Source organism: Phoenix dactylifera, chromosome 12, assembly GCF_051530095.1.
Source record: "Phoenix dactylifera cultivar Ajwa chromosome 12, Ajwa_hap1_PhDact_Kaust_v1.1, whole genome shotgun sequence".
Lineage (NCBI taxonomy): Eukaryota > Viridiplantae > Streptophyta > Magnoliopsida > Arecales > Arecaceae > Phoenix > Phoenix dactylifera.
In genome coordinates this window covers 8,023,035-8,050,825 of record NC_143201.1, presented here as the reverse complement: position 1 = coordinate 8,050,825, position 27,791 = coordinate 8,023,035, and the positions used below count along the sequence as shown (strand labels likewise).

Sequence of the window (27,791 nt, the reverse complement as noted above, 5' to 3'; positions counted from 1 at the left end):
AACGAGCTCGGCCTTGCCAATAACCGCACCCATGTACTCCTACGCCCTCCTACATGGCCGTACATTATAACTAGGGCTGGAAGTGGGCCGGGCCGGGCCGGGCCACACCCCTACCTAAGTCCGGCCCGAAATTTTTTTTCGGGCTTGGGGCCGGGCCGAGGCCCGAACAATTTTACAGGAACGAGGCCCGAGCCCGGCCCGAGCCCATTTGGGCCAGCCCGTTTGGGCTTTTCTTTTATTTGACCTCTGAAGGGCTTTTTGAACCTTGTGTCATTTATTTTTCTCACAAGACTTTTAGTTCAGTAATAAGGGACCCCTTAAGGTTTATCTGAGTGCATTTACTAAGATTCTCTCTGATTTAGTATCTGGAAGTTCTTTGCTTTGATGAGTTTACTTCGAATGTCATGCCCTTCTATTTCATATTCTTTATCATCTCAGCAACTTTTTTTTTTTCAGTCCAATACATTTTTTCCCTGTCGCGTTGGTTAGATAGCTTATTGAATGGTTAATACATGCATCAAGTTATATGGTGCATCCCCTGGTTCTTGCCATAGCTTATATTGCTCTTAGACAGTTAATGTTTCTTCTTATTATTAGTCTACAGCTGCTGTCATTTCCATTTCTAACTAGCAACTTCTTGTGGTTGCAAGGTTTCATTGTTTTGTTGAACCTCGTTGTAACAGGAACTCCACCTGAAAATGAAGGGAGGAAAGGGAAAAGGGGCAACAAAGAAGGAAACTAAGGAAGTACTGAAGCTAGCTGATGACAGGTTACTTGAGCTTTTTTAATGCTGCATCCAGTCAACCTTTGCGATGAAATTGCTAACTTCATCCTATCTGCTGTTGTAGCTTACAATACTTTCTGTTTGTGATGATGGCTTATGATCCATCTTATTTGCTGAGTAAACTGATTGAGCCTATGGAGCATGGAAACACTGAGTTTAAGTGCAGATGCACACACGAGGTTCTAGGCACAATTGCAGCAAGGCTGGGGCACACAAGTGGTCATTTTGTAATTATATGAGTATTTCCTATGAGTGAAACAAATATATGTTATGACGGAGGGTCCTTCTCCTGCACGTTCAACATTAAGGATTTTACTGTAGCCAAGATCCCTTTGCAGAAGAGAGGTTTTTAGCATGCTATGTTGTTCTAGAAACATATTTGAAGTTTCTTTATTTCAGGAAGGTTGGGAAACGCAAGGATGCTATTAAGGCAGATAAGAGTAGCAAAAGACAGGCCAAGAAGGAAAAAAAGGCCGAAAAAGATCCTAACAAACCGTTTGGGCCAGCCCGTTTGGGCCGTGATTTTATTTCGGTTCGGGCTGGCAATGGGCTCGGGCTTGGTCCGGGCCCGGGTCGGGCCAATGGAAAACCCGAGCCCGGCCCGAAATAAAATTGGACTTAAGTTTGCAGCCCGAACCCGGCCCGAAATTTATTGGGTCTAGCCCATAGCCCGGCCCGCAAGCGGCCCGACCCGATGGGCTTCGGGCCGGCCCGAGCCCACTTCCAGCCCTAATTATAACACCACCGTGCCACGCCTCCATAGCTGGCCCTCGATAGTTAAAGGACAGCACCATAACTACTCCGACTATGCCCTGTTGTGACTGTCAACGCCTTACCGTTCCCAAGAACGGACAACACCGCATGCCACTAACTGGCTTTAACTGCGCACCATTCGGCTCAGAGCCACGCCCCCTCATGATGAGGGTGGACAGTGCCTCTGCCACCTGGGCCTCTCCACCGGGACTATAAATAGCCCGGTTAGATAACTTCTAAGAAACTTTTGGCTAGACCAAATTTATCTCCACTCTAACTTGATTGTCGGAGAGCCCTCACCAGAAACACCGGTAAGACATTGTGCAGGTCCGCTGCCATCGCGCAGGAGGTGGCTCTCGTTTTCTTCTTTCGACAACCAGCGGCTCCCTCGACTCCTCCGGCATGGTCACCCTCGGGCCAAATTTGAACCACAACAGTTTGTATATAGGATTGTCCGCGAAGTGCATTAATGACATCAATTGATGAAAATGATAATAATATTGGATAGTTAAGTGTATTTTTGAATAATAATTTCATATTTTGGCTTGTTTCTAATACTTGTTATTTAAAAATAATATTATTTTATCTTTTGATATATTAATATTTACAAGGAGTCATATAGACCTAGCATCTAAATTTTGTCCATTCGAAGAGCAAGTAGCCCTTCGTTTTTCAAAATTTTCTCTTATTTATTAGTTCTACTATTAAGAATTTGTAATTTTTTTACGCTTTGTTTGGATGATAGAATATAAAACCTACGAATAATATATGCCGGCAAGGCAAAGGCTTTGAGAAAAAATCAGGATGGCAGAGTAATAAAAACATCAAAAGAAGTTGTGGAATTAGTTTTCTTTGTTTTTTTAGGATTTAGATAAACTGTAATGGGTTTTCATTATCCGAGTCTTAATGATCAAGCTAACTAGAAACCATCTATAATATTTCAAAACCTCATCTTAACTAGATTGTATCTCCTTAACAAATCTTACCGTGTGAAAAATTATTTTTGATCTCACCGGCATCCAAACAAGCCCTTAGTGAAAAATTTATCTGGCATCCTGTAATTTGTAAGGTTACTTATTATGTTGCATGATCTACAGTCACCAAAATACAAATCAGACATCATAATAACATCAATAATCCTCATATTCATTTTTACAAAATTTTAAATATTTCAAATATTTGAATTAAACTTAGGTTGGCCCAACCTTACCTGATTTCAGCTGTCACTTGCAACTTATTGGTTTGAATTTGGATTAATACTTATTTTCTATACGACCAAAGAGAAGGCACAAGAATTAAACTTAAATTTTATCAAAATAAGATCTATAATTTTAAGAATTTGGGGATTCTCAAATGAGAGATCTTTATATCAAACTCTTATATTTCAGGGACGTTTAAGTAACTAACTCCTGCTCTCTCTGTCAGATTTGGTTTTTTCTCCGTTTCTCTTTCACATGTATTAGACATATCTTTTACCTTGAAACCATTGGGCCAAGGGTTTAGAACTTTATCTTTATTTTTTATTTTTAAATATATGCGCCTTGTACCGTAGTTTAGTGTTGGACTAATCAGGTGTCTGATAATCTTGGTCAAGCTCAAGATCCCAAACCACCTACTTGCTGTTCTACTTAATTCAACTCAACTAAACTTTAATCTTAAGTTAAATTAGGATTCGCTACATTAATTCTTTACTCCATTCTAATAATAAAAAATTATATCATATGATCGTGCATGCGGTCAACCACAATTGGTTATCTCTATAAACCCTATCCATCAAGCATTGATCTCAGTGCACACCACATAGGATACAATTTCTCCTTGCCACAGCATAAGGTATAGGGGTGCAAATGGGTCAGGTTAGATCGGGTCATGAGTGACTCAGACCTAATCCAGTTTCTTATTCGAGTTCTAATGTTGGACCGAGACCCAAGCCAATAAAAGATCGGGTTGGATTAGGTCTATGGCTAACATTTCTGACCCAACGGATCATTCTGATTGAGTAGGGTCCATGTATAACCTGGTCCCAACCCAAAGAATTTGGGTTCGGGTCGAATCTAGATCTAGTCTGAGTCAGATCTCCGTACTTGTCATTTTCTATACTTGGTTCTTTTATAATGAGTCAAAACTACGAAAAGCATATTATGCATGACCTCACAAATAAAAATGCCTAAGCATCAAGGATTGATGCCATTACAAACTAATCTAATAATGGTAGGCTTAATCTTATTAGCTCCAAGAAAAATTTCTGTTCATATATGCTAATACTTTTTACTCAGCAATAATATCCCCTGAATTTGTTAGAATTTATCTACAACTATTTTTTCTAAATATACTACTAGAAAAGTATACATGGCCAAAATAAAGAACATAGTTTTGATAATGATACATGACAAAGTTTAGCAATCGCAAAGGACTCATTAGGAACCTATCTTCTTCCGTAAAATTAACTCTATTTTACCTTCATTAGTTTAATCTTCCTTCTTAGAGAACCAATGTTCTCATTTAATATAACCAACCTAAGTTTTAAATATAAGAAAAGATTAAAGAAATGGAGAGTTAGAGACCCTTAAGCACCCTTGTGAGCTCTAGCGGTGTACCGAGTTTGAATATGATCGGATCGACTCATAGGGTAGAAAACCTAAAATTCTCCCAAAATGTAAAAGAGTCGGAATTTAGCAAACCCCGATCTAAAATATAGAATGGGTCTAATTTTAAAACCCAATTTGATCTCATAACTTTTTTTTGGATTGGATCAAAATGAGTTGGGTCGGATTATGGATTCGTAGTCATAAATTAAAATAATAGATTTTTTTTTTTTTGCATAGATACCCTTCTAAATATTAGATTTTGCATAAATACCTTTCCAAAATTGATATTTGCATGTATTCTCGTAAAACTTTATTATTATACAAATGCTCCTAATATAACGATTGTCCTAACGGTGTTAAGAAAAATTATATTTATATTAATTAAAAATAAAATAAAATTTTAAATTTCTGCTATTGCCTCTATCTTTTTCTCATATTATCAGAATCATGATCTATTTGCATGTCTATCCATTAAGAATATTTTAGTCATTTTAATTTAAAACTGTTAATTTTTTAGCGTCGTTAGATAGTATGAATACATATATAAAAATAAAAATAAAAATATAATAGAATAGCAAAATAAATATTTTATGAGGATGTGTATGCAAATATTAATTTTTAAAAAATATTTATGCAAAATCTCGTATTTAAGCGTGCATCCATGCAAAAAAAATTCTAAAATAATTTCGACTTCCCACGGGGACGCTTCTCTGCAGCACTAAAAATGTTTTATTTTTGATCGAGACATACTCAGCATCCCGCGAGGATTGACGCGACCAATCGCGTACGACCGGATTGGTGTGGGTCCCAAGGACCCCAACGGACCCTCAGGGGTCTTGATCTCGCGTCACGATCCGATCCTGGCCTCCCCCCTCCACAAGACAACTCGACGCCGCTTCGAGGGCGCAGGTGAGGCCTCCTCAACCGATCTCTTCGTATTTTGATCTCTCTTTTCTTTTTTCCGCGAGACTCGGCCTGACAGGGATCGTCGATCCGTTTCCTCTCTCTCCTCTTTTTGCATCCACGCGGATCCGTCGTTAGATTTCGTGGATTGTTTTTGGCCTCGATCTTGCTAGGGTCTTCCTTTGATTTAGATTCTCGAGATTAAAATCAGGGTTGATATCATTAGGAAGAGATTAAGATTAGGGCACGGTTTTCTAAGTTCTGGTAGCAGCTAGAAGGGAAGTCACTGGATGCTGAAATCTTGATAGGGCTTGATTGCAGACAAGGAGAAGGATTTCAGGCATGGATTTCAAGCTTGGTCGTCTTAATCTCAATGCTGTCGCTCAGGTACCTCCCAAATTATCTTTTTAATGAATTATCTTTTAATTTTTTAAGTCGAGATGAACTATTTAAGAATTGCTGGTAAGAAAAATTTTGCAGTCAAGAATTGTCATCTTTTATTCCATTTGTTTTTCTTTAATTGATTATTCTTTACATTCTGCTTGTTTATTTTTCATATTGAAATGACAGAAGATTCTTTTTTTTTACCTCCATTTTCATATGAATTCCACTTGGAGGTTGAGAAAGGTTGCCATTGGAACCGTTAGATTGCCAGTGATCTTTAGCAGATTTTGTCTGACCCATGTTTCTTTTTGTGATGCTAATTTTCATTTTTACCAACGTATATTGATGTTGAATATACTATTGATTGTGCTGTTAAAATGCTAGCTGATTATAGTTTTGTTGGCCATTTCCTAATGGGCAAGCTTATACTTCAGTACTTGAATTCTGCTTCTCTCTCTCCCTCTCTCCCTCTCTCCCTCTCTCCCTCTCTCTGCTTCTTGGAAGAAACAAGAGGAATATGTGAAGCTGTGGTGTGGACAAAGAGGAATACGTGACCTATATTCCTTCCATAGTCAATCACATGCAGTGGATGTGTCAAGCTCTAGAATTATTAAATTCATAAATAAAGTAAAGGGAACATAGATTATGATTGTTCATATCACTATGTATGTTATTAACTAGTTATGATGGTTGTAGCACACATACGATTAGGTATGTATGTGGCACATATCACTATGCATATGCTTCTAATGTAGGTTGTGGCACATATCATTGCAGCAGTTGTAATTTGAAGCTATGATGACTATAAGTGGCCAAATAAATGTTATGGCATTTGTTTGTATATGCTATAAAATTTTGTAGCTAAGTGTTGATCATACTTTGGCCAATCTTTGTTCTATCTAAGGAACCGCCGTACTAAAAAATTCTGCAATTGATCAAACAAAATTTTATAAAATTTCTAATGTTAGGCAACTTAGGAGTATGGGTTCATACATTTTCCTTCAAAAACTATCAGAGCATATACGGACCCATGATGCTTAAAGCTTTAAAGAATATGAGTTTAGTGCTCATGAGGTTAAGCGTTTTATGAATTAAGTACATGTGGTGCATGCTTTGATGTCCTTAGAGGCTAAGCTATAGTAAAAGGGACTTAAAAGACAAATATTGGACCTTTTGTTTTGAGCCACTATGCGTGGATTAGCAACTGCTCTGCTTGTTTGTTTCTCTTTGTAACATCATCACATTATTATATTAGAATATTTGTTTATATAAAAAAGCATATTTTTAAAAGTTGTTTTGGAATTTCTGGACTTACATGGTCAGAGAAGTGTAGTAATGGTTAGTTGTCTACAAAGGTTGTAGGAACTGGCTTGAGCTTGTAGATTTTTTTGGCATCATTAGAAGGTTTCAGAGTGAGAAAGTATGGAGAGAAGGGAATAGAGCCAGAAAAATTGTTCTTAAAGTATCATTCCATCAGTTTTAGATGAGCATTATCAGGTCTCCTTATTTATCTGAACTCCCTCCCAGACTTGCTTGAATTATTGAGGACAACAAGTATAGAAGAGTGCATACCAGAACCTAATGCTTGCTCCAGAAAATTTATAAGTGGATATTTTATTTACTTTTTACAGAAAAAGAAGTGTGCCAATGGAAGTAGTAAAAATTTGGACATATGGTTAGCGGTCAAGGTGAAAGATGGATTCAGCAGGGATGCCATCGTTCATGGACATGTTGTGAAAGAAGTTTGTTTACAGGATCAATAAAATTTTGGATACTTAGTCAATGCTCAAGGTGGAAGATGGAAACAGCTGAGGTGCTCTTATGAGCTTTGCACATTAACATAAGTTGGCTTTTGCTTGTGTATCTACATGATCAAAATTAAATAATTTATTTTACAAAATGTGTCACATTATTGCCTAATATGCTGGGTAGAAGATACACATAAATAATTTTTAAAAAAGCAAGATGATGAATTACTTGATGGCTTGGGTCTTTGATATTTTTTCGATGATTTTGAGCCATACTGATCTATAGTCATTAGTCTCCAAATATCTGTATCTTTATTATGGATATGATTCTCCAATTTTTTTCCCTAATTATTGCCTTTTTTTTCTCTCTAGAAACTAATTATATCTATTCACCTTTGTGATTCTATGAATTTCTGAATCTAATCCTAAAATTTTCATGCAGGGAGTTGGTGGATTTGTTTTTGGAAATGAAAATTCTGCCTCAAATGAAGATAGGTAATGACTACACAATCTTTGAAACTAACATGATGATTCCTAATAATTTCCTTGATTTATAGTTAATAGGGTGTAATTCCAGAATCTTTGCATAAATAGATATTTTCCTAACTATTATGCAAGGCATTTGTTTACACTTTACATGTTATATTGAAATTTGCTGTTTGTTAAGTTTACTTGTCATTGTTAATTAGCTGAATAAATGTGCCTCTATTTTTAGTGCGATGTGAATAACCATTGCTGCTTATCTGTGCTAGCTAGCTACATTTTCTTATGATTGTTTACCTTGGTCGCCAATGTAAATAGTGAGAATTCATCTTGTTGCAGAAAGATCCTTTGCAAGTTAGTAGAGACTGGGTAGGGCCCCTATGGAAAGAGAATGCTATGATTATCCATCCTAATTTGTTGAAATACAAAAAAAATCCTACCATGCAAAAACTGTTATTTTAGTAAGCTAAAATTAATTTTTTATCTGTAGATGCTGTAAACAGTTGAACTTAATAAGTGATGTGCATTACTCATCAGAAAAGAGTTTCAATACCTTAAACTTTATTGGAAAACCAACATGCTTTATCCCATCCTTATAAGTTAGTTTTTAGGATCAAGGTATGAACTATCAAAGTTTGAGAACATTTTAGATAAGGCTGTCAACTCGGTCTCCTAACTTTGAACTAATTTTACATTTCTAGCCAGGGTAGATTTGGGGAAAGAGGGCTTTTCATGAAATCTAAAAGCCCATTAGGTGGGTAGGAATACATTTTTTATGTGATGCTTTTCTTTAGAATGGAGAAGGCAATGCCAGATGGGTAATTTGTTGGCATTTGCCAGCTTCCCACTAGTAATCCTTTTCATTTTCATTGGACTATTATACTGATGGCCATGTTGGAATTATCTGACTATTTAACATTTGTGCAAACTTCAATGTGTTTTTTTATAAGATATTCCACTTAACACTAGGATTATTTGGCAAGGTTAGATTTTTTTGGATAGTCCATCAGAAATAATTATTTATCTGCTCTCATTGGTTTTATTACAATTTGTTCTCTGTCATCTTTTCACATGATGCAAGTAGTCCTTTGCTTTTGTTTCTACATAATTCAAAGGCATCGTTTCTGCGATTCTGGCAAGTAGCTGGAATCTTCTACTTAGGGTAAAACTCCCACTTAGAAATCTTCCTAGAATCTCGAACGCGCACCCGTTTTCTAAGCACTTCCTTACTGAAAATGTCTCTAAAGCCTTGTTACTAGAAGTGGTTTAGGTTGCAGGTACATGGAAGTGGGTCTCTTGAAAAAAAACTTAATAAGAAAACACTTAGGAGATGGGTGCGAGGACGAGTCTCTGAGGATTTTTAGAAGTGGATTCGCCACCCTAAATTGAAGATTCTTTCTACTATGCTCTAAAATATCTGCTTTCCTGCATCTGCACCTGCACTCACACCCACTCCCAACTCTGGCAACAGAACTTTGTCCTCACTTATTGGATACTGACCTTGTTGCTAGGCATTTAAACGGAACCATGGATTCGAAAATAACATCTTTCTCTTTTTGTGGGCTATCTGGTGCCAAGTTTATACATGTGAGGGCATATTATGAGTCTAGGGCCTGTTTGGATATGCAGGCAGTAACTACTAAAGGATGGGTAAAATAATTAGGGGAATTGTTTATTGAAATCAAATGATTTGATGGGTAATTACTATTATTATTATTATTATTTATCTTGGTTTCTTTAAAAATCTGCTGTTTATCTGATAGGAGAGCAATTGTACCATCTCTGAATATCCCATTCTTACAACCATCTCTTTTCCCAGCGGCCAAGAACCTTTCCATCTCTCTCTCTCTCTCTCCCCCTCTCACACTTGCATATAACTTGACCCTAGAGCCAATACATGCTAGCCCACCTCCTTTCGTCTTCCATCACACAAAAGTGGGAGGAGGAGAATGGAGCAATGTAAGGCGACGAGGACATGGTGTAGGAGAATGAGAGAGGAGGATAGGTGTAGGAGGTAGAAGAAGATGTGGAGGTAAAAGGGCATGAAGTCGGTGTGCTAATGGTTCATTTTTGACTAGGTAGGCATAGTGTTGGATTTGGGATTGGGTAGCAGGGAGCAGTAAAAGTGGGTTGAGAAATGTTGTTTTGTTGTGTGAGAGTTTAAGCGGCCTCCTCACACAACATGTGGGAATAAAAAATGGTACTAGTGATTTTTCTTTCTCCATGTAGTGTACCTCTTTTTTGTAGTATTTTGTGCCTATGTAAACTCTTTCTAAGACCACCTTAGAAATGTTTTCTTGTATAGTTAAAAATTCCCATGAAAAACCTATTTTCATGAAATATCAAGGAAATAGGATATATCAAACAGGTCCTCAAGGATTTCCCCTGAATGGTGATAGTTCACTGCAGCTGACGTTAATCGGTCATATAGGAGACCTTTCCATCTTATCTATTGCCTGTTTTTTTCCTTTCTGATTTTCACGTATCATCTTTCTTATCTTCAAAACTTAACCATGTATTCACTTTTTATCAAATATTGTCTGCATTTTTTTCTATCAAAGAATGGATTCATGCAGTTGCTTGCAGTTTTATAATTGCTTCTAGAAGAAACTGCTTTATGACACTTTAATGTTTAACTTGCATCAATCTGTCTTGCTGTATAGCTATGTTGAACGCTATCTTGATCGTATAAACAATGGTGTGCTAGCGGAGGATAGGCGGGCTGCTATTACAGAACTTCAGTCACTTGTAGCCGAAAGTCGTTCAGCTCAGATGACATTTGGGGCAACAGGTAGCAGCTTCTTTCTTGTCTAACCCTATATTTCATTTGAGTTCTACATGACATTTGATGAATGCTTCTTTCCAAAACAGGATTTCCGATACTTCTAAATATTTTAAAGGAAGAACGTGATGATGTTGAAATGGTTCGAGGTGCCCTAGAAACTCTTGTAAGTGCTTTGACTCCTATAGGTACAACAGATGGATCAAAAAATGCGGTTCAACCAGCATCCATGAACTCCGACCTGCTTTCTCGAGAATCAGAGAGCATTTCTCTTCTTCTAAGTTTGCTGGTTAGTGATTCACCTTTTCTTCTTCTTGTTTTAATCTCATTTAATGCATATGTTTTTCCATTTTACCATTCATGTCCATTTCCTATATACGTTGACTGTTTCTTTTTGCAGTCAGAGGATGAATTCTATATCCGGTACTATACTCTTCAGCTTCTAACTGCCCTTCTTACACATTCCCCTAATAGGTACCCCATGTAACTCATGTTCTCGACTTTGTGTGTGTATAAGTGCGTGCATATTATGTACACACACACGTTCATTCCAGTTGGTTCCAGGAGATGATCAATAGTTTTAGTTAATGTATTGTTTCTTATTTCAGGTTACAAGAAGCAATTCTTTCCACTCCTCGTGGTATAACTCGGCTAATGGATATGCTTATGGATCGCGAGGTCTGAGTTTGTCCAAATATTCTATATACATCTTTTTCTCTTCTTCCCTTTTCAAAATGATTGTTCAAATTTATGTCAATGATAATTACGATCTTTTTCTAACCATTAGAAGTGAGTAACATCAACTCTGATAGGTAAACTTTGACGAAAACGTGCATAGGTCTGTTAACGACTGTCATCCATTGCCTTCCAATGTATACATTTGTCTATGTGGTTTTTTTACCATTTCTGAACTTGAAAACTTAAGTTGTATTTGAGACCTCTTTCCTTCTCATCATCTCAATCTGGGGCCAGTGCTAGCCATATCATAGTCCAATAACCCTGGGATATAAGGTTTTACATTTGACTTTGGTTAAATAATGGAATGCATTTTTTTCGTTTCTATTTTGTTTATGTTGGCATTATATACTAACATATAAATCACATTATATTTGCTACCTATGTCATGTCTTTACTATGTAGCTTATATTATCAGTAAAGATTTTGACTACTCAACCACAAGGCCTGGACGTGCATGGTTTTGTGATTTTTTTTTTTTTGCATTTTCCTAGTATATAAAATAGAGAATAACTGCTGATATTTTTTTTATAAAAATGTGCTAGTAGAGATCAAGAAACCAATTGGATACTGTCCATAAATCTTTACATGACTTAAACTAAATCAATATATGGTTACCCCATAAAGAAAATTTCTTATAAAACAATTAACTTATTTGTAAGTCCACAAAAATCCTAATTGAAGATCTTCAACAACCAATTATTACATTCCTGTTGTTTCTTAGTATGCTGTATGCTTTTAGTAGTGTGGCAGGTTAGGGTTTGCAAAAGGATTAAGAAAGATACATATATTATATATCTTCCTCTTTACTCATTTTATAAATCCTTAGACAAAAATTCAGAACTGTATAAGTATTAATATCAAAGCAAGTGTAGATATGTGAATGGGTACCCCAACCATGTGTAAAGTTTTCTTCCATACTAATTTTCTAATGAGAATTTTTTAATTTCTGACCTTGTTTAGAACAATTTTACTCAATGTTTTGAAGGACTGCACGTGGTGGACAAGCTACCAGGGAGCTATCTAGCACCTGGTTGTTAGGTGGGCACCAAGTGGTCAGGAATCAAGATGACCTAAAAACAATCAATTTAGAGGACTGATATATTTATGGAGAAGAAATAGTCATAATCCAGAAAGTGAAACATAATTTATTCAGTAAAATAAAGCAAGTCAATGCGAAGTACCAACTAGGCAACATTTGGTGCTGCTTCATATTTTGTTGCATCCTCCATAATCAAACATGATGCAAAAAATTAAAATGAATGACTAGGTTGCTAAAGCAGTCATCTTTTCAAACATTAACCTTACTTGATCGCCCAGTTGATGCATTTAACTCTTTTAGAACATTAACATTACTTGACTGCCCAATTGGTGCATTTAACTCATTTTAATTTTTACCACCACTCTAGCAGCTGAATGCATCGTCCCTGCTCTGCTTGTTGAGTTTCATCATTATTGTTAATTTCTTGCTTTCATAGTTAGTCAATCTTATTTTTTTTCTACTTCCCGTCGCTATCACTCCATGTTCTCCATCATCATAGTTGGTCAGCATCCATCCATCCAACAAACAGTCGATCATTAGCCCTAGTAGTCAAAACATGAAGGGTGATGCATTCCATTCGTCAGAGTTGTGAGGATGGGAAAGAAAGAAAATTTGACCTGCAGCTTCTCACATCATGTAGATAGAGCCTTGATAAAGACTTTTATCCTTCCTATTTCCAAGCCAGAACTCGTCACACAATTTTTTATTAGCCACCAACATGTGCTGAATGCAGGGACTAATGATGCAATAAATTCCCTCACAAAAGTGAGACAACCTCCAAAAATGAGAGTTCTTCCCTTTTGTATGGCAATTAGATTGCTTTTCAGCATTGTAACTACTCTGTTAGGAAGAAGATTTAATGCCATTTTGTTGGGCTTCAGATTTTAGATTTGGTCATGTTCTCTTTTTTTTTTAATTTTTTGCCTTTTTTGCTTCTGTCATAGAATTTTTCTTCAAGAAATAAAATAATTTTGAACCTCCACTTAACTTATCTTTTCTAAGAAAATTCAATGACGATACATAAAGTGAGAGCCCAGGAAATTGTAGAAATAATAGGTAGGCATCAGGAAAGTTGTGAAATTTTTTTGGGACTTGTGATGCATCATATCTATGCAAATGTTGTGATATATATGGCATGCATTAAATTTATCACTTGAAGTCCCCAGTCCTCCTGTCACTCTTTTGTCATTTTGTATAAAGATCTAAAATACTGCTTTAAGTGGAATTTAGTTTTTAATAGAAGGGAATATGCAAAAAAAATTTTATGAACTTAACACCAAATCAATGAAATCAATGAACCACATAAGCTTAGTTGATTATGATGGTTGGTAACTGCTAACTATATTGATGTATATGGTAATACTTGATCCAATTTTTCATTTTTTCTCAATAAAAGGAGGTGCTGGTATTTGTGCCAAGATGTGTTTTCAAACTTTGAAGTGCTCTCTCTCTCTCTCTCTGTGTGTGTGTGTATCATGATAGTCACAGTGACCGAATCAACCATTTTTGAAATGTGGTGGAAATCATGGGTTTGAATCCAACGATCATTAGAACTTTTCAGTCATGACATGCCAAAATTTTCATGAATATAATAACAAGGAGAACCAAGCACGGAAAAAGTGATGCTTCTCAGATATACTTTTCATTGACAATTACACTGCTTCATTTTAGTTATAGAACCCCGGATAGTTCTGTAGTTTGCCACATTTTCTGAGTTGAGTGCAATTATATTGTCTAGTTGAGTGTTTTCTTGCTGCCATCATCCTGCCAATCTCTTACTCTATGCTTGCATTGTTTGATTGTCACCATTACCTGTGTATTGTTTAAATATTTATTACTTGAAGCCATGTATTTGCCAAAAGATATTGAAAAGAAAATGTTCCATACTAATCGACTTCCTTGAAATTCCTCTATTTTATAAGTTATTTGAAATGAAGCCTTTTATCTCTTCTAGGACTGATGGTTCAATCTATATGACAGGTTATAAGAAATGAAGCCTTATTACTTCTTACTTATCTGACTCGCGAGGCTGAGGTGAATTTCCACTCCTTACATTGCGTAACAAGTAATTCTGGTCCGAAAACATTTTATTCATATTTCTCCTTACCATGTTCAGGAAATCCAAAAAATCGTAGTTTTTGAGGGTGCATTTGAGAAGATATTTAGCATTATTAAAGAGGAAGGAGGTTCTGATGGAGGTGTTGTAGTTCAGGTGATTATTTTGAAACTCAGAATCCAGATAGGTCAGTCCATCATTTTTGTTGATAAATAACTTGGTTTTCTATCTGTATTCCTAGAATCTTCCATATAGGATACAAAATAGGGGAAGTTGGAATCTGATTTTTTTTCATGCTTTTAAATAGAAAAACATCTCGAGGGTGGGCCTTGGTGCAATAGTAAGGTTGGTCCCTTATGACTTGGGTGTCACAAGTTTGAAACACGAGAATAGCCTCTCCACATATGAGGGTAAGGCTGCGTACATTTGACCCTCCCCAGATCTCACAGCAGTGGGAACCCCGTGCACTAGAACACCCCCTTTTTTTAAATAATAAAACATCACGACAGAAGTTTTGAAATAGAAATTAGTTCTTTTGATATTTGATCTCCTTGCTTTTGTTGTAGTTTTTCAAGTTGTTAGGATTTATGTGTTCTTCTTGATCATTGTCATTTTTATAGGTGTACATGTTTACCACTTTTTGTAGTCAATATGTTCATGTGTCCTCCACCACGAATTTGTACAAGCTGAAACCTTAATGATAGAGCATGATACACCTTTAGAAATAACTCTTTTGGGAAATGGACAATGATTGTCAAATCACCCTTTTATCTCTATTGGTTTTAGCCAACACGTACTGAGAAGCCATAGCAGTTTAGACATATTATCCCAACCATTGCACTCTTTAGGATTAATCTTGGCTTCCTTCTTTGTTACTATCTAGTATTAGAATTTTTTGCAGAGAAGTGCTAATGTGTTTATTTTATATTAATTTCTATAGCTAAAAGACATTTTCACCGACTACATCGGGGATCTCTCTATTTAATTCTGTTGCATGTTCATTTTAGGGCCTTTCCGTTTGCTTTTATATGCTTTGGATTGTTTTCTTCTTGAAAATGTGGGACCCAGTTACAGGGGTGCAAATGAGCACGAACTGCTCGAATTTGACTCGACTCGACTATTACCAAGCTTGAGTCGAGTTTGAGTAGCTTAAACATTTTTTTGAGTCAAGCTTGATTAGCAAAATACTCAGCTTGAAAGCTTGCGAGCCTAGTCGAGTATATAAATTTTTAATAATACTATATTTTATTTATAATATATATTTTTAATATAATATTTGAACATATAATATTATGTGTTATTTTGTTTTAACCATATTTTTAATTATGTCCAAGGCTCGAATTAGAGCTCGAGCTCAAGATGGCTTGGTTGATTTTCAAATCGAGTTGAGTCGATCTCAAGTATTGTTTTTTTTATCGAGTCGAGTTCGAGCTTGGATATTAAGGCTTGATCGATATCGAGTTGAGTTCCGATCCTGAGTATTTTGAATCGAGTCGAGCCGAGCCTCTAGTTGCTCAGCCCGGCTCAGCTCGATCGCACCCCTACCTAGTTATATGTTTTGTCCTAGCTCCTGCTGGGTCATTGTTTTATGAAATTATAAAAGAAAAATAAGTGAAATTTGTGGAATTTCCTGTCTAGCTCGTCTGATGGTTTTTTGATTCAGGTGACAGTAACATGCTTTTTTTCATGTTTGTAGATCTAGCTACTAAATTATCATTGTGATTACCTTATTTTCTTTCTGGCACTATCTAATTATATGTTCTTCATAAAATCTTTGAAAAATGTTAGGAGTATGATACATACTGTTTCTTGTTATTTGTCCTTGTCTTTCTTTACTGATGTTATTTAAGTTTTAACTTGATCTTTTTGTTCACTTATGCTGTTCACACTAATATTTCTTGCTGAACAGGATTGTCTTGAATTGCTGAATAATCTCATTCGCAACAATGCATCCAATCAGGTATGCGTCTCTTGAAGCCATTACTTCTGAATCTTTTGCATTGTTTAACTTTCATATGTGTGGTTTAGATATTGCTGAAGGAAACTATCGGTTTTGAACCTTTAGTATCAATACTGAGGCTTCGCAGAGGTAGTGCTTACAATTTTACTCAACAGAAGGTATGGTCACTCTAAATTTCTTCGACATCAACAATTAACATTTTAATTCTTCCTCAGAAATCAGAATTAGATAGCTGCTAAAGCCTAACTGATCTTTCTTTTGATTTTTTGCTATATACTTCCGAAACAATCACCACGCTCTAGACAGTAAATCTACTCAATGCATTGGAGACTGTTGAGTTGCTTCTGACAGGAGGTCCACCAGATGAGCTAGGAAAAGATGCTAATAGGCTATCCAGTCAAACTGCATTAGCACAAGTATGACAATTAATTACCAATTGAAACATGTACTTGTAGTTCCATTCCTAAATCGAATGTTCATCCTTTGTTTATTTGCAAAACCACAGAAGAAAATTTTGGACCATCTCTTATTGTTGGGTGTCGAGAGTCAATGGGCTGCGGTTGCTGTTCGCTGCTTGGTAAGATATCTTAGTTATCATATTTACGCTCTGGCACACAAGGATGGGGTTTTATGAGAAATTTGCGCATTGTTCTCAGAGTCTGACAGTTTTCTGAACCAAACAGTGCTCTTTTTAATCATCTATAAGGAAATGTGATTTTATTTATACCATTTCCACAATTCAGATTCGTATTATTACTTCTCTTAGATGATTAATAGAGAACTTAAACTTCAATATTTTGTGTATGGAGGATTACAGATCTTTATATGGATTATAATAAAAAAATCACATCAATAAACTACTAATATGATTCACAGCATTGATAATGGTACTGTGGAGCACTAATGATCTGTCTCTTACAGTTTGTCACCTGTAAATTAACCTCTGAGGACTTACATGTGCCATACTAAATATAATAAAAATCTCACATGCCTTTGTTTTCTACTAGTTGCATGTTTTTTTTTCATCAAGTCAACAAGAACAATTGTTAATGCTTAATTTATCTTCATTACAGTACAACATTTGCAAAAGATGAGAGTCTTATTCTTGACTCTTGAGGCAAGTGGTGAATTTGCAGAAATGGTATATGAATGCTAGGAAATTTTATCAATCAGGTCAATGGTTGATAAGTAGGAACAAAATACAGCTGACCGAGGTCCTTATATCGGCATCAGCATTGGTAGATGATGTCGTAAAATTGGGAGGGGAGACAGTGGTTATAATATTTACCGCTGTATTATAACCAGATCAACAAGCTCTAGCTCTTCTTTTAAACCTTTATATTAGCTTTCTTTCTTTCCATGACTTACTGCCTTTCCAAAAGATGGATGATTATAATCCCCATTGTTTGTTGATTCAAACATTCGAAAGTTCCTTCTAGTGCTCACTTTTAACTCTACTGGAGATTGTATATACCCCTCTCAACTTATCTGCTGTGCTCATATTATTTCCTAGTAAACTTTGCCCAGATTTCTAAACTATGAAGTTTAGCCTGTCATATAATTGTCTCTTGAAATTTAAATCTTTTCATGGTTGTCATTGGAATTGCATTTGTTATTCCTTAATACTTGCAAGCGCGATTATGCCATTCCAAATTAAATGCCTGACAAATAACTGGCTTAGTAATACCATTATCCCTTTTACACAAAAGATAATGCAAATAATCACCTTGAGGTATACTTCTAACAATATTGACTGAATTCTGTTACCATCTTCTATCCAATTTGTTATATGTTCATGTTTATATGCACATTTAGATATAAACATATGTTCGAACTCAAATTTTCTATATAAGACCTAGTTCATATATAAATCTTGCGACATAGCCTATAGGTAGACTTGTTCCTGAGACCTAGTTTCCCCATCCCCTTCTGGGTCCATGGTGTTTACAGCCTTGTTCTACTCTGAAGGTAGTGGGCTGTTTTGCTTCACGCCTGCTATACTCTGTAAAATTATGAAAGTGCTACATTCATCTTTCCTACTAAAAGAAAGGAAAAAAAATTGAGATGGATATTATCGTTTATCCATGTAGTATTGAGGAAATGGTGAGAGAACGACCAGAGTCAGTCTATCATCTCATCATATCCTTTTTGAATCTTAATCATTCTTGAAATAAACCTACCATACGGATTTGCAGCTTCACTAGTCATCATTAATGTCCATTGGCGCTATAATGCTTTATTTTAAGGCACAGGTTAAATATCCTTGTATAGTCCGTCATATATACGCGGAGGATGTCAATCACACATTGTTGATACAAAGACAAAAAACTCCTGTTGCCAACATTATTACCCTAAGCCACCTAAGACTTCATCCCGTTCAGCTGACTAAGCACTTGCCATCGACATGGTAGAGGGATATGAACAATGCAGATACCCTTCCTATACTTAGGTAAATTTTAATAGAAATATAGAGGAGTGGATTATGGACAAGGAGCCATTGTCGTTTACCCTATTTTATTTGTAAAGAGTATCTAAAGTTCTAAACTATGAGGCATGATTTCGACAACTTGGTGTATTATACAAGGATAGCATGCCAGCTGTCAGTTTTTAACCAAGGATTAGGGGCTAATATGTACTATGTATCACACAGGTACCTACATATGGTATGTCCTGTTTTGGACAACCATTGGCATTGTCTTGGTCTTGGGGATGATTCATGTGGACCTGTGAGGCCTTTGATGGTTGATTTTAGCCTTTTGAGCTTATTTAGTTCTTTATTTTCAGTTTTCAATTGGTTATTCTTCTGTTCTAAGTAGATTTTTTTGGTTTTTTGTCTGGGGTCTCATTTTTTTTTTTTTTTTTGTGAGGGTTTAGATGCTAATCTGATGTGGAAACTCAATTTGAATTGAGACATCAAGGCCTTACTGATGACCTGACAACTGAAAGGGAAAAAAAAGAGGTGTGTGTGGGGGTGGGGTGAAGGAAGAGAGAAATGGATAAATGCTCTTATCCCTCTTTAGTGTTCATATGACCCATCCTGCCATCCGCTCTCTTTTCCTCCAAAAAATCCTAGAGCTTCCCGTGTAATAAAGCGGTATGTTGGGGATACTTTGTTTTGCTTAGAATTTGTTTTAAAGAGAAGTGTCATGTTATTCTATTAGAGTTTTGAAGGCTTGGAAAAAAAAAACTTTGTTCTTCCTCTTCGAGTCTGATGTCTACTTCCTTCTCTCTTTTGCTCCAGAATTTCATGCTTCTCCACTGCTTTTACCCTCTTTACTCTTTGTTTCCCATATTTCCTGATATTTTTTGGTGATTTAACACCAAAAAGATTTCAGAACTAAATCCACAATCAAATTAATATGCTGATCTCTAATCTGAGAACTAAATGAACAAGGTGCTATATTAGGGGTTCTGTACTGCTGTACCATGTAGCTAGTGACTGCCACATCATTCGGCACCAATCCTTCTTTCCTGAAATGTGCCTTGACACATGATTGAATACCAGCATGATGTTGTGCTGCCTATGAGCCAGAGGCACACCATATAACACTATCGTCGGTGTATTTAACTATTGTTACTAAGAGAGGAGGCAATATCTAGATGAAAATATCAGGGCCATGGCAATTAGCTGAGCTATAATTCCTAAAATTGATGTTATGATAAAACACATGTAAGTAAACTATTCTATTCAGCATATGGGCAAGGTTGTAGAGTTCCTCTCTACTAATTTTGCTTCCTTATAAGCTAATACTGTACGTCAAATGCGTACCTTAGCAATTTTTTTTTAAAATTTGTTATTTATTTTTCTTTTTTAGTATTACATAACTTTGATGAAAAGGCCTACAAGAGTGAGCCTTAAGAGAAATTGAGGCAAATTAGTATGATAGGTGACTAGCTATCTGTATGTGGAATTGAAGGTAAACTGTCAGAGTATCTAAGATGTAATCAAGGGTGGACTAATTCACAATATTGTAAGCTTAATTACTACTTTCTCACTTGATAGTATATGGATAATTATATCAATAAGTGGACCCATGTAGTTGCATTTCATGAAAACCCCTTTTAAAAGGAAGGCCATAGACATTGCTGTTTGATTATTGTTAATGCCCATTTATTGTCAGCTTTCGCCACAGAAGATTTTCTTAGATGCCGATTTAACTGAACATGAGTAAGGCTCTTTTTGGATGCTAGAAATAGAAGTAAAGAAGACGAACATAAGAAGGAATGGGGGTTCATTATGCTTATATTGATACAGTAAACTCTGTTTCACATCCTTTTCTTCATTTTCCCAGGATCCACATAGATCCCAAGTGTGCAAATAGCTTTTAGACCTTGTTGTTAGTGTTATTAGCTGAGTTTATAACTTAGTAAGTGTAAATATTTTTCTTCTGACGTGATTCTAATAGTATCGTTTACTGATAGTAATGTCAAACCAATTTTTTGATTGATTTCAGGCATTGCGATGTATTGGCGATTTGGTCACAAGAAATCCTCATAATCTTGATTCTATTGCAAGTAAATTAGTTGGAGAAGAGCCTCATGTTGAGCCTGCTATAAATGCTATATTCCGTATTGCTATGCATACCTCTACTATACAGGAATTTCTAGCAGCTGATTATGTCTTCAAGTGCTTCTGTGAGGTTATCTCTTTTTAATGTTATGAAGTATACATGAACAACTGCTGTTTATTAGCTAGTATTGCTGTAGTTTTTCACCATAAATACTTATTGTATGCCACTGCATTTATATTATTTGATAATTATATTAGATGAAAAATAGATTTTAGATTTGTCAAAAAATATTTCTATTTGGTTGTCTTGGAGGATGTACTTACCTGCATAAATTTGTAGATATGATCATGTGCCTGCAAACATGCATGATAAGTATTCAAATAACTGCCATTATTTAACTGCTATTCCATTATAATGGCCATTATGTAATGGGAATAATGGCTGTTATTGCATATTTTAATTGTTCATTCAATTAAAATAATGTTTTCAATTTTCAGATCCCCATAGCTGTTCAAATAAATTTTATCCTGTGAATGGTAACATAATCAACTTTCTATCTAGTTTTAGTAGCTTCAGCCTAAAAATATAAGAAGATACAAAAAATAAAAAAATAAAACATTAGAAGTAGAAAAAGAAGTTAAAAATTTAACCAAACAAATCAGCCATCAAAGTATGCTATATCATTTTCGGGACCTTTGAGTATTATTTTTTGTTGGCTCTATGCTGAAACGGTATATTTTTAAAATATGAGAAGATACAAAGATTAAAAAAAGTAAAACATTGCAACAAGAAAAAGAAGTAAAAAACTAAACCAAACAAATCAGCCATCATCAAAAGTATACTTTATCATTTTTGAGACTTTTGATTATAATTTTTGTTGGTTCTATGCTGAAATAGTATATTTTTTAAAATATAAGATGCATGTATATGTATCTGAGTTTTCGTTTTCAAAACCAAAACAGTATATAACCTTATTTTACATCATTTTAAATTGTAACATATCACTTAATTATTTGTTGTCGATTGAAAACTCGAAAGCCTAAATGTCAACCAAGTTCGAGCTCTAAGATAGCCAAGCCTATGTTGACATATTTACTTCTCAAGAAAAAAATGTTGTAATCATGGTATGCCGTACCAGCCCGAACCAGGCCGTACGAAGCGTACCATACCATACTTTTGGGACCGATATCTGGTACGGGTAGTGTACCAACACTCAGTATACCAAAAAAATTATGTACTGACACTCGGTACGCCAAAAAAATCCTGTACTGACACTGTGCTAGTGTGGCATTGATATGGAGTTTGGTACCGAGACGGCGAACCTTGGTCGTAATGTTTGTATATATTCACAAAACTATCAAATTTGGCCTTTAAGCAAGTTTCGGCTGTAACCATGAAACATACCTCAGCTTTGGATGGGATCTAATTAAAGCTGACAAGGTTTGGCTTTAGTTTTCATATTTTTGGGCAAAAGTTAAAAGATTTTGGACATCTAGGGTGAAACACTAAAGTGTCATGATTCAACTTATACGATAACTTGACATGCTCGATGAAAAATATCTAAAATTTTTATCAACCTATTAACCAAACCTGAAATGTATGAGGTTTAGAACATAATACTTTGTCTATATCAAAAGTTCCTCCCTTCCCTCCCTCCCATGCTTCCCCAACTAGGAGAGAGAAATCCCTGACCAGTTACCAAGGAGGAGATACTAGACTTCCCTAGGAGGCGACCATTATGACATAAACTTTGAGGTATGACTTCCACCACTATCTGACCTACACTTGTTACTAATGAGTAGTTTGATAATTTTGATTTTGTTGTTATATCAAAAGATGATTAGTTGACTATTATTTTGCATTTGCACACATACCATGTCTAGACCATAATTGGAGATAGATGGACACAGGATTGCAGTAATAAAAGGTGGAGTATATATCACTTCATTTTTTACCTTTTCTCCAATTATGTGCATTGCATGTGCCCTTAGCCTAGCTCTATTTTTGCATGGGTCATGAAATTAGCCTCTATAAGTTCCTAAACTTTAGTAGAATATCCCTGTTTAGTTCTCTCTCTCTTCAGATGCCCTAAGAAGATGTGCATCAACCAATGGGTGTCTAATTATCAATTCAAATCAGATAAAAAGATGAGTCAAATATCGAGCTTTGTGTTAATAATTAATTACTGTGTATTGAGGTATCTCTGTAAACTTGAATGCCCTTATAAACTCATTATTCATTGAATAACTTTTGCCACAATCGCATTTGCAAACTTGGTGAAAAGGTAAATACGCCAAATATTTTCTTAAGCAAGTTTATTTCTGGGGTGACCCAACAAAACAAACCAGTTCAAGAGAAAAAAACGTTAATTGTGTATCATGGCCATGAAGATCATAAATTTGAGTAGAGAATCAAGGACAATACCACAAAAGGCCAAGCAACAAATTCTCTCAGTCATATAGCAATATACTGTAATATCTTATTTGAGACTCTTGAGAACAATTCAAATTGTCAATGCTAAAGAGTATGGTTGGTCATGTTAAACTCCAGAGCTAGGTAATTACTTCTGCTGGATTTATGTCTGGCAGTAAGGTCTTGTGTAACATCTTTGTAGTTTGGTACATGCATTCATACACATTAGTACTTATTGCCTGTAATGAAACAGAAAAATACTGATGGCCAAGCAATGTTAGCATCAACATTGACTCCACCAAATTCAACAAGCCATACTATTCCAGAAGCCATTGGCCATACATTTGGAAGGTTAGTAGAGAAGATAACCCTGCATCATTTGCCATAAGTTGGTTCTGCTGCACTGTATATCTTGACTTCATTCCTGAGATAATCGTGGCTTAGGTTTTGTTTGATTTCTTATATGCAGTTGACTGAGAAAGGCTGAATTCATTTCTTCTTTTTAAAACCATTATTTGTTGCTCAAAGTTTCATTCTTTCTCATTTTTATTAAGAAGTAAATTATCCTTGTGACCTAATTTGTTCTTGTGTGGCAGCATGCTTTTACAAGCTTTGGTACCAACTGAGGCTAATGGAGAATTTGAGGTGAGTCATTTAGGTTTCATCAGCTAATATTGTATGTAATAAGACATTAGTCATTGTAAGTACATGCCTTGGTTTCTTATCTCAACATGGGGATCGTCTTCATCCAAAAACACAGCAATGTAAGGAACACTGGAACTCTTTCCCTTGGACCTCAACTTTTGATTGGCTTCTGAGGCCTTATATCTGTAACTATTTAAGATTAGCTTGTTTTGCTTGCCTGCTGTTAAGGCATTATTTTCTCAGATTTTGGAGTAAATCAGGGTTAAAAATCTGAAGTCACCCTTCATTTTGTTTTAATAATTAAACAGTCATAGAATAATTAAAATAATAGCTGAACATTTTTGAGATCCCTTATTTATGCTATTGCACTGCACTAATCAATACCGCTGATCCTGTACCTATATCATGCCAGAATGAAGTTGCACTTGATAGTTAATTATGGCTATGCATACGTTCTGCTTGTCTCAGATCCCATATAAGGGTTATAGCTCAATAAAAAACTCAGTTTTCTCAGTTAGTTGTGCATGATCTAGTAGTACAATTCACATGAACTAAAATAGTTAGCTCTATAAGCTTTGTTTGAACCTAGGATTTATGATCCCCACTTTATTGTTCAACTCAACTGAAGTACAAAGTGATTTCTCTAATAGCTAATCCATGACTTTGAAAAGGTTCGGTTGCTCAGGTAATTTAGGTCCAACAGAGTTTTGTGACCGGTAATTACTTGCACTTAATAATAATTGAGGTAAAGGCAACACGGAGTGAACTGCCTTATTTTGATTCAACTATTTTTGGTTTATCTTGTTACTTATTCATGCATACCTAACAAAAGGTTACAGCTGATAAAATGTGCGGAGAAATTGAATGTCTAAAAAATGGATGGATCTTTAATTTGAAGGGGGGCAAAAGCAAAGTCAATGCAGTTTTTTTTTTTTTTTTGATGATGGTTTGCAAGTAATACTATTTGAGGCACAGACAACATGGATTCTACTATATTTAACTTCTTTTGATTTTTTTATCTGTTTACAATTTATCTCATTATTTATCCATACATGTTTAATGAAAAACTATATCTGATGAAAAAGGGTGAGGAGACTGATCATTAAGAACATGGAGAGTCTTTTGACTTAAATCCTATAATCTGCAATTTAAATATATAAAAACACATTTTTGGTGTTTCAGAATGTGATTTTAATTTTTGGAACATCAATTTTTAAGTGGTTATATCCTAACATTCATCCATTTGATATTCGAATGCAGGCATGCTCAAGAGCTGCTAGCATTCTCTCTCATATTCTGAAGGACAATGTCCAGTGCAAGGAGCATGTATGTGCATGATGCTTACCTCTCTTTTTTTTCACTGTTTTTCTCCTGTTTGAAAGTGAATTAGTATAAACAGAGGACGTAGAGGCTGCCTTGGTTCCCCTTATTCATAGTGGCTAAATTGCAGTCAAGTCGCTCAGATTACATGTTTTCTATTTTATACATGTTTTCTATTGCGTTCCTTGTTCAGAATTAAAAGAAAAAATCCTGGAAACTTAATTCTTGGTATAAGTTCTGTTAACTTTTGCTTATCAATATTGGAGTTTAAGAGCTAGTTAATTCTCCGCCCCCACCCCCTTCCTTCCCCCTCTCTCTCTTCCCCCTTTTGACTCATTTTCATGTTAGCTTTTGCTTAGCTGCAGACTAGATTGGATTTAAACTTCCCAAACACTTTCAGGCTTTACGAATCGAGCTTGAGGCACCAGTGCCGTCGTTAGGCTCCCCAGAGCCACTCTTGCACCGGATTGTGAAGTATTTGGCTCTTTCAGCCTCAACAAAAAGTAAACATAACAGCCAAAGTGGCATTGCTCCAGCAGAAGATTCTTATATCCAGCCACTTATTCTCCAGTTACTGATCACTTGGCTGGAAGATTGTCCAAATGCCATCAGCTGCTTTTTAGATTCACCAGCACATCTCACATTTATGCTCGAACTAGTTTCAAGCCCACAGGCCAGTGTCTATGTGCATGGATTGGCTGCTATTGTTTTAGGAGAATGTGTTCTTTATAACAAATGCAGTGAGAACAATAGAGATGCCTTTGCTGTGGTTGATGTTATAAGTCAAAAGATTGGTCTCACCTCATATTTTTTGAAGTTTGATGAGTTGCAGAAGAATTTTGTGTCCCTCTCCACATCTGTCCAACATCGTAAGCCTCTTACAAGATCTATTACAGCTAGTATGGCCGAGACCGGAGAGATCGAGAATGATGAAACAAATACGAAGCATGAGCATCCAATCCTTGTAGAGATTTTTGACCCACAGTTTGTTAGTTTCGTTAAAAAGCTTGAAGCATGTATTAGAGAAAGCATCGTGGACATTTTCAGCCATACAAAGAACAAGGTCACTGTACTGCCAGCTGAGCTGGAGCAGAAGAATGGAGAGACTGATGGAGATTACGTAAAGCGGCTTAAGTCATTTGTGGAGAAGCAATGCAATGAGATGCAGGTTAGTTTCCAGGTTCATCCCATTTACATTTTGTTGGTTATGTTGGAATAATTCAAAGGCTGTGATCACTGGTGAAATTCATCCTTCCGTGTTTTTTGCTACAGTAGATTTAGTGATGTCTCTAACCTCTTAATTGGTAATGACTTGTAAAGGATCTCCTAGGTCGCAACACTACTTTAGCTGAGGAATTGGTGAGGTCTGGAAGCAGTGGGACATTTGATCCTGCTCAGAAACCAAGCAGTGGGAGAGAGAGGCTTCAATCTGAAAAACTTCATCAAGATCTTCAGGAAGCAGCACGACGCATAGAAATGCTCAAATCTGAGAAGGCTAAGATTGAGGCTGAGGCTAGCAATTACCGGAACTTGGCTTCAAAGCTAGAAGCTGATCTGAAGAGCCTTTCAGATGCCTATAACAGTCTAGAACAGGCCAACTTGAGCTTGGAAGCAGAGGTGAAGGCTTTGAGGAAAGGGGGCAATGTGCCATATCCGGATGTGGAAGCACTAAGGGCGGAGGCAAAGCAGGAAGCCGAGAAGGAGAGTGAAGCCGAACTGAATGATCTGCTCGTTTGCCTGGGCCAGGAGCAGAGCAAGGTGGAGAAGCTGAGCTCAAGGCTGATTGAGTTGGGTGAGGATGTGGAGTCACTCCTTGAAGGGATAGGGGACGATGCAGGGCTGCAGGATGAAGATGACGATGAACAATGAGGCTTTTGATTCAAATTTGTTGGATTACCTAGTCCTGCCCATTGCATCTGTTTACGTTGATCAGTGAAAAGCCCTGGCTTGGAGATGCTTTGGAATGTCTCAATTGTACAGTGTACAATAGATAACAGCCATAAGTATGTTAATTTATGTCAATGGAGGACACTATGGAACCAATGTCAGCTTTGATATCTTTCCAAATGTTTTTGGTAGCATTTTTACCACATCTGATGGAACAAATTACCTCGATTTTGGGGCATTTCTGATATAAATCTTATCTTATGGTGGTGTGGATTCAACTTTAGACAATGGGGAGGTTGCAGACCTTGGTTTTTTGTTGGATGATAAATTTCAAAAATCTGATGTTCGTTACATGCAAATGGTGTTAGGCTGCTTATCTGTTTCTTTTGATAAGTATGTATTCAAGATTTTTAAGGGGAAAATGATGGAGCCCTTTTCTACTCTTTAAATGACTTGCAATACAGAAAGGTTTGCTATATTTTAAACAATAATAATACACTTTCCTGATGGTAGGTGGGACAGCGAAGGTCCTAATCATAACCATTTCCAGTGTGGCCGGCTCAGTTTGGCTTTTATTGTCTTTCATGGAAGTGCTATGTGCAAAAAAAAAAAAATGTCATAAATTGTATCGAAATGCTTGTTGATGTTATGCTTAATTTCCATACCAGCGATTGGCTGCTATTATGATATGTTTGGCTTATGATGAGTAGAGATAAATTTAAAGGTTGAAACAGAAGCCGTTCGAGGAGGAAAATGTGTATGAGATCTCACAATGTAAGATCGATGGTGAAGAAATGT

General features: G+C 36.1%; 1 protein-coding gene across 5 annotated transcripts; it reads left to right on the top strand.

Annotated features, from left to right (window-relative positions):
• Nucleotides 1-4,885: 4,885 nt before the first annotated feature.
• On the top strand, nt 4,886-27,281 carry GC6 (golgin Putative 6). 5 transcript variants are annotated; one of them, XM_008806582.6, is made up of 19 exons: nt 4,886-5,034; nt 5,350-5,415; nt 7,603-7,655; nt 10,307-10,434; nt 10,515-10,714; nt 10,826-10,899; nt 11,034-11,103; nt 14,183-14,236; nt 14,319-14,414; nt 16,168-16,218; nt 16,287-16,376; nt 16,521-16,634; nt 16,724-16,795; nt 20,673-20,858; nt 23,395-23,492; nt 23,738-23,786; nt 25,047-25,112; nt 25,507-26,274; nt 26,427-27,281. In XM_008806582.6, the coding sequence occupies exons 2-19, from the start codon at nt 5,371-5,373 to the stop codon at nt 26,973-26,975; spliced, it is 2,763 nt and encodes a 920-aa protein (XP_008804804.4). In that variant the 5' UTR covers nt 4,886-5,034; nt 5,350-5,370; the 3' UTR covers nt 26,976-27,281. The 5 variants fall into 5 exon arrangements, with proteins under 5 accessions (XP_008804804.4, XP_038972501.3, XP_038972502.3 ...); XM_039116573.3 differs by having other exon boundaries at nt 4,898-5,034; nt 5,167-5,415; XM_039116574.3 differs by having other exon boundaries at nt 4,985-5,034; nt 5,337-5,415.
• The last annotated feature ends 510 nt before the right edge of the window (nt 27,282-27,791 follow it).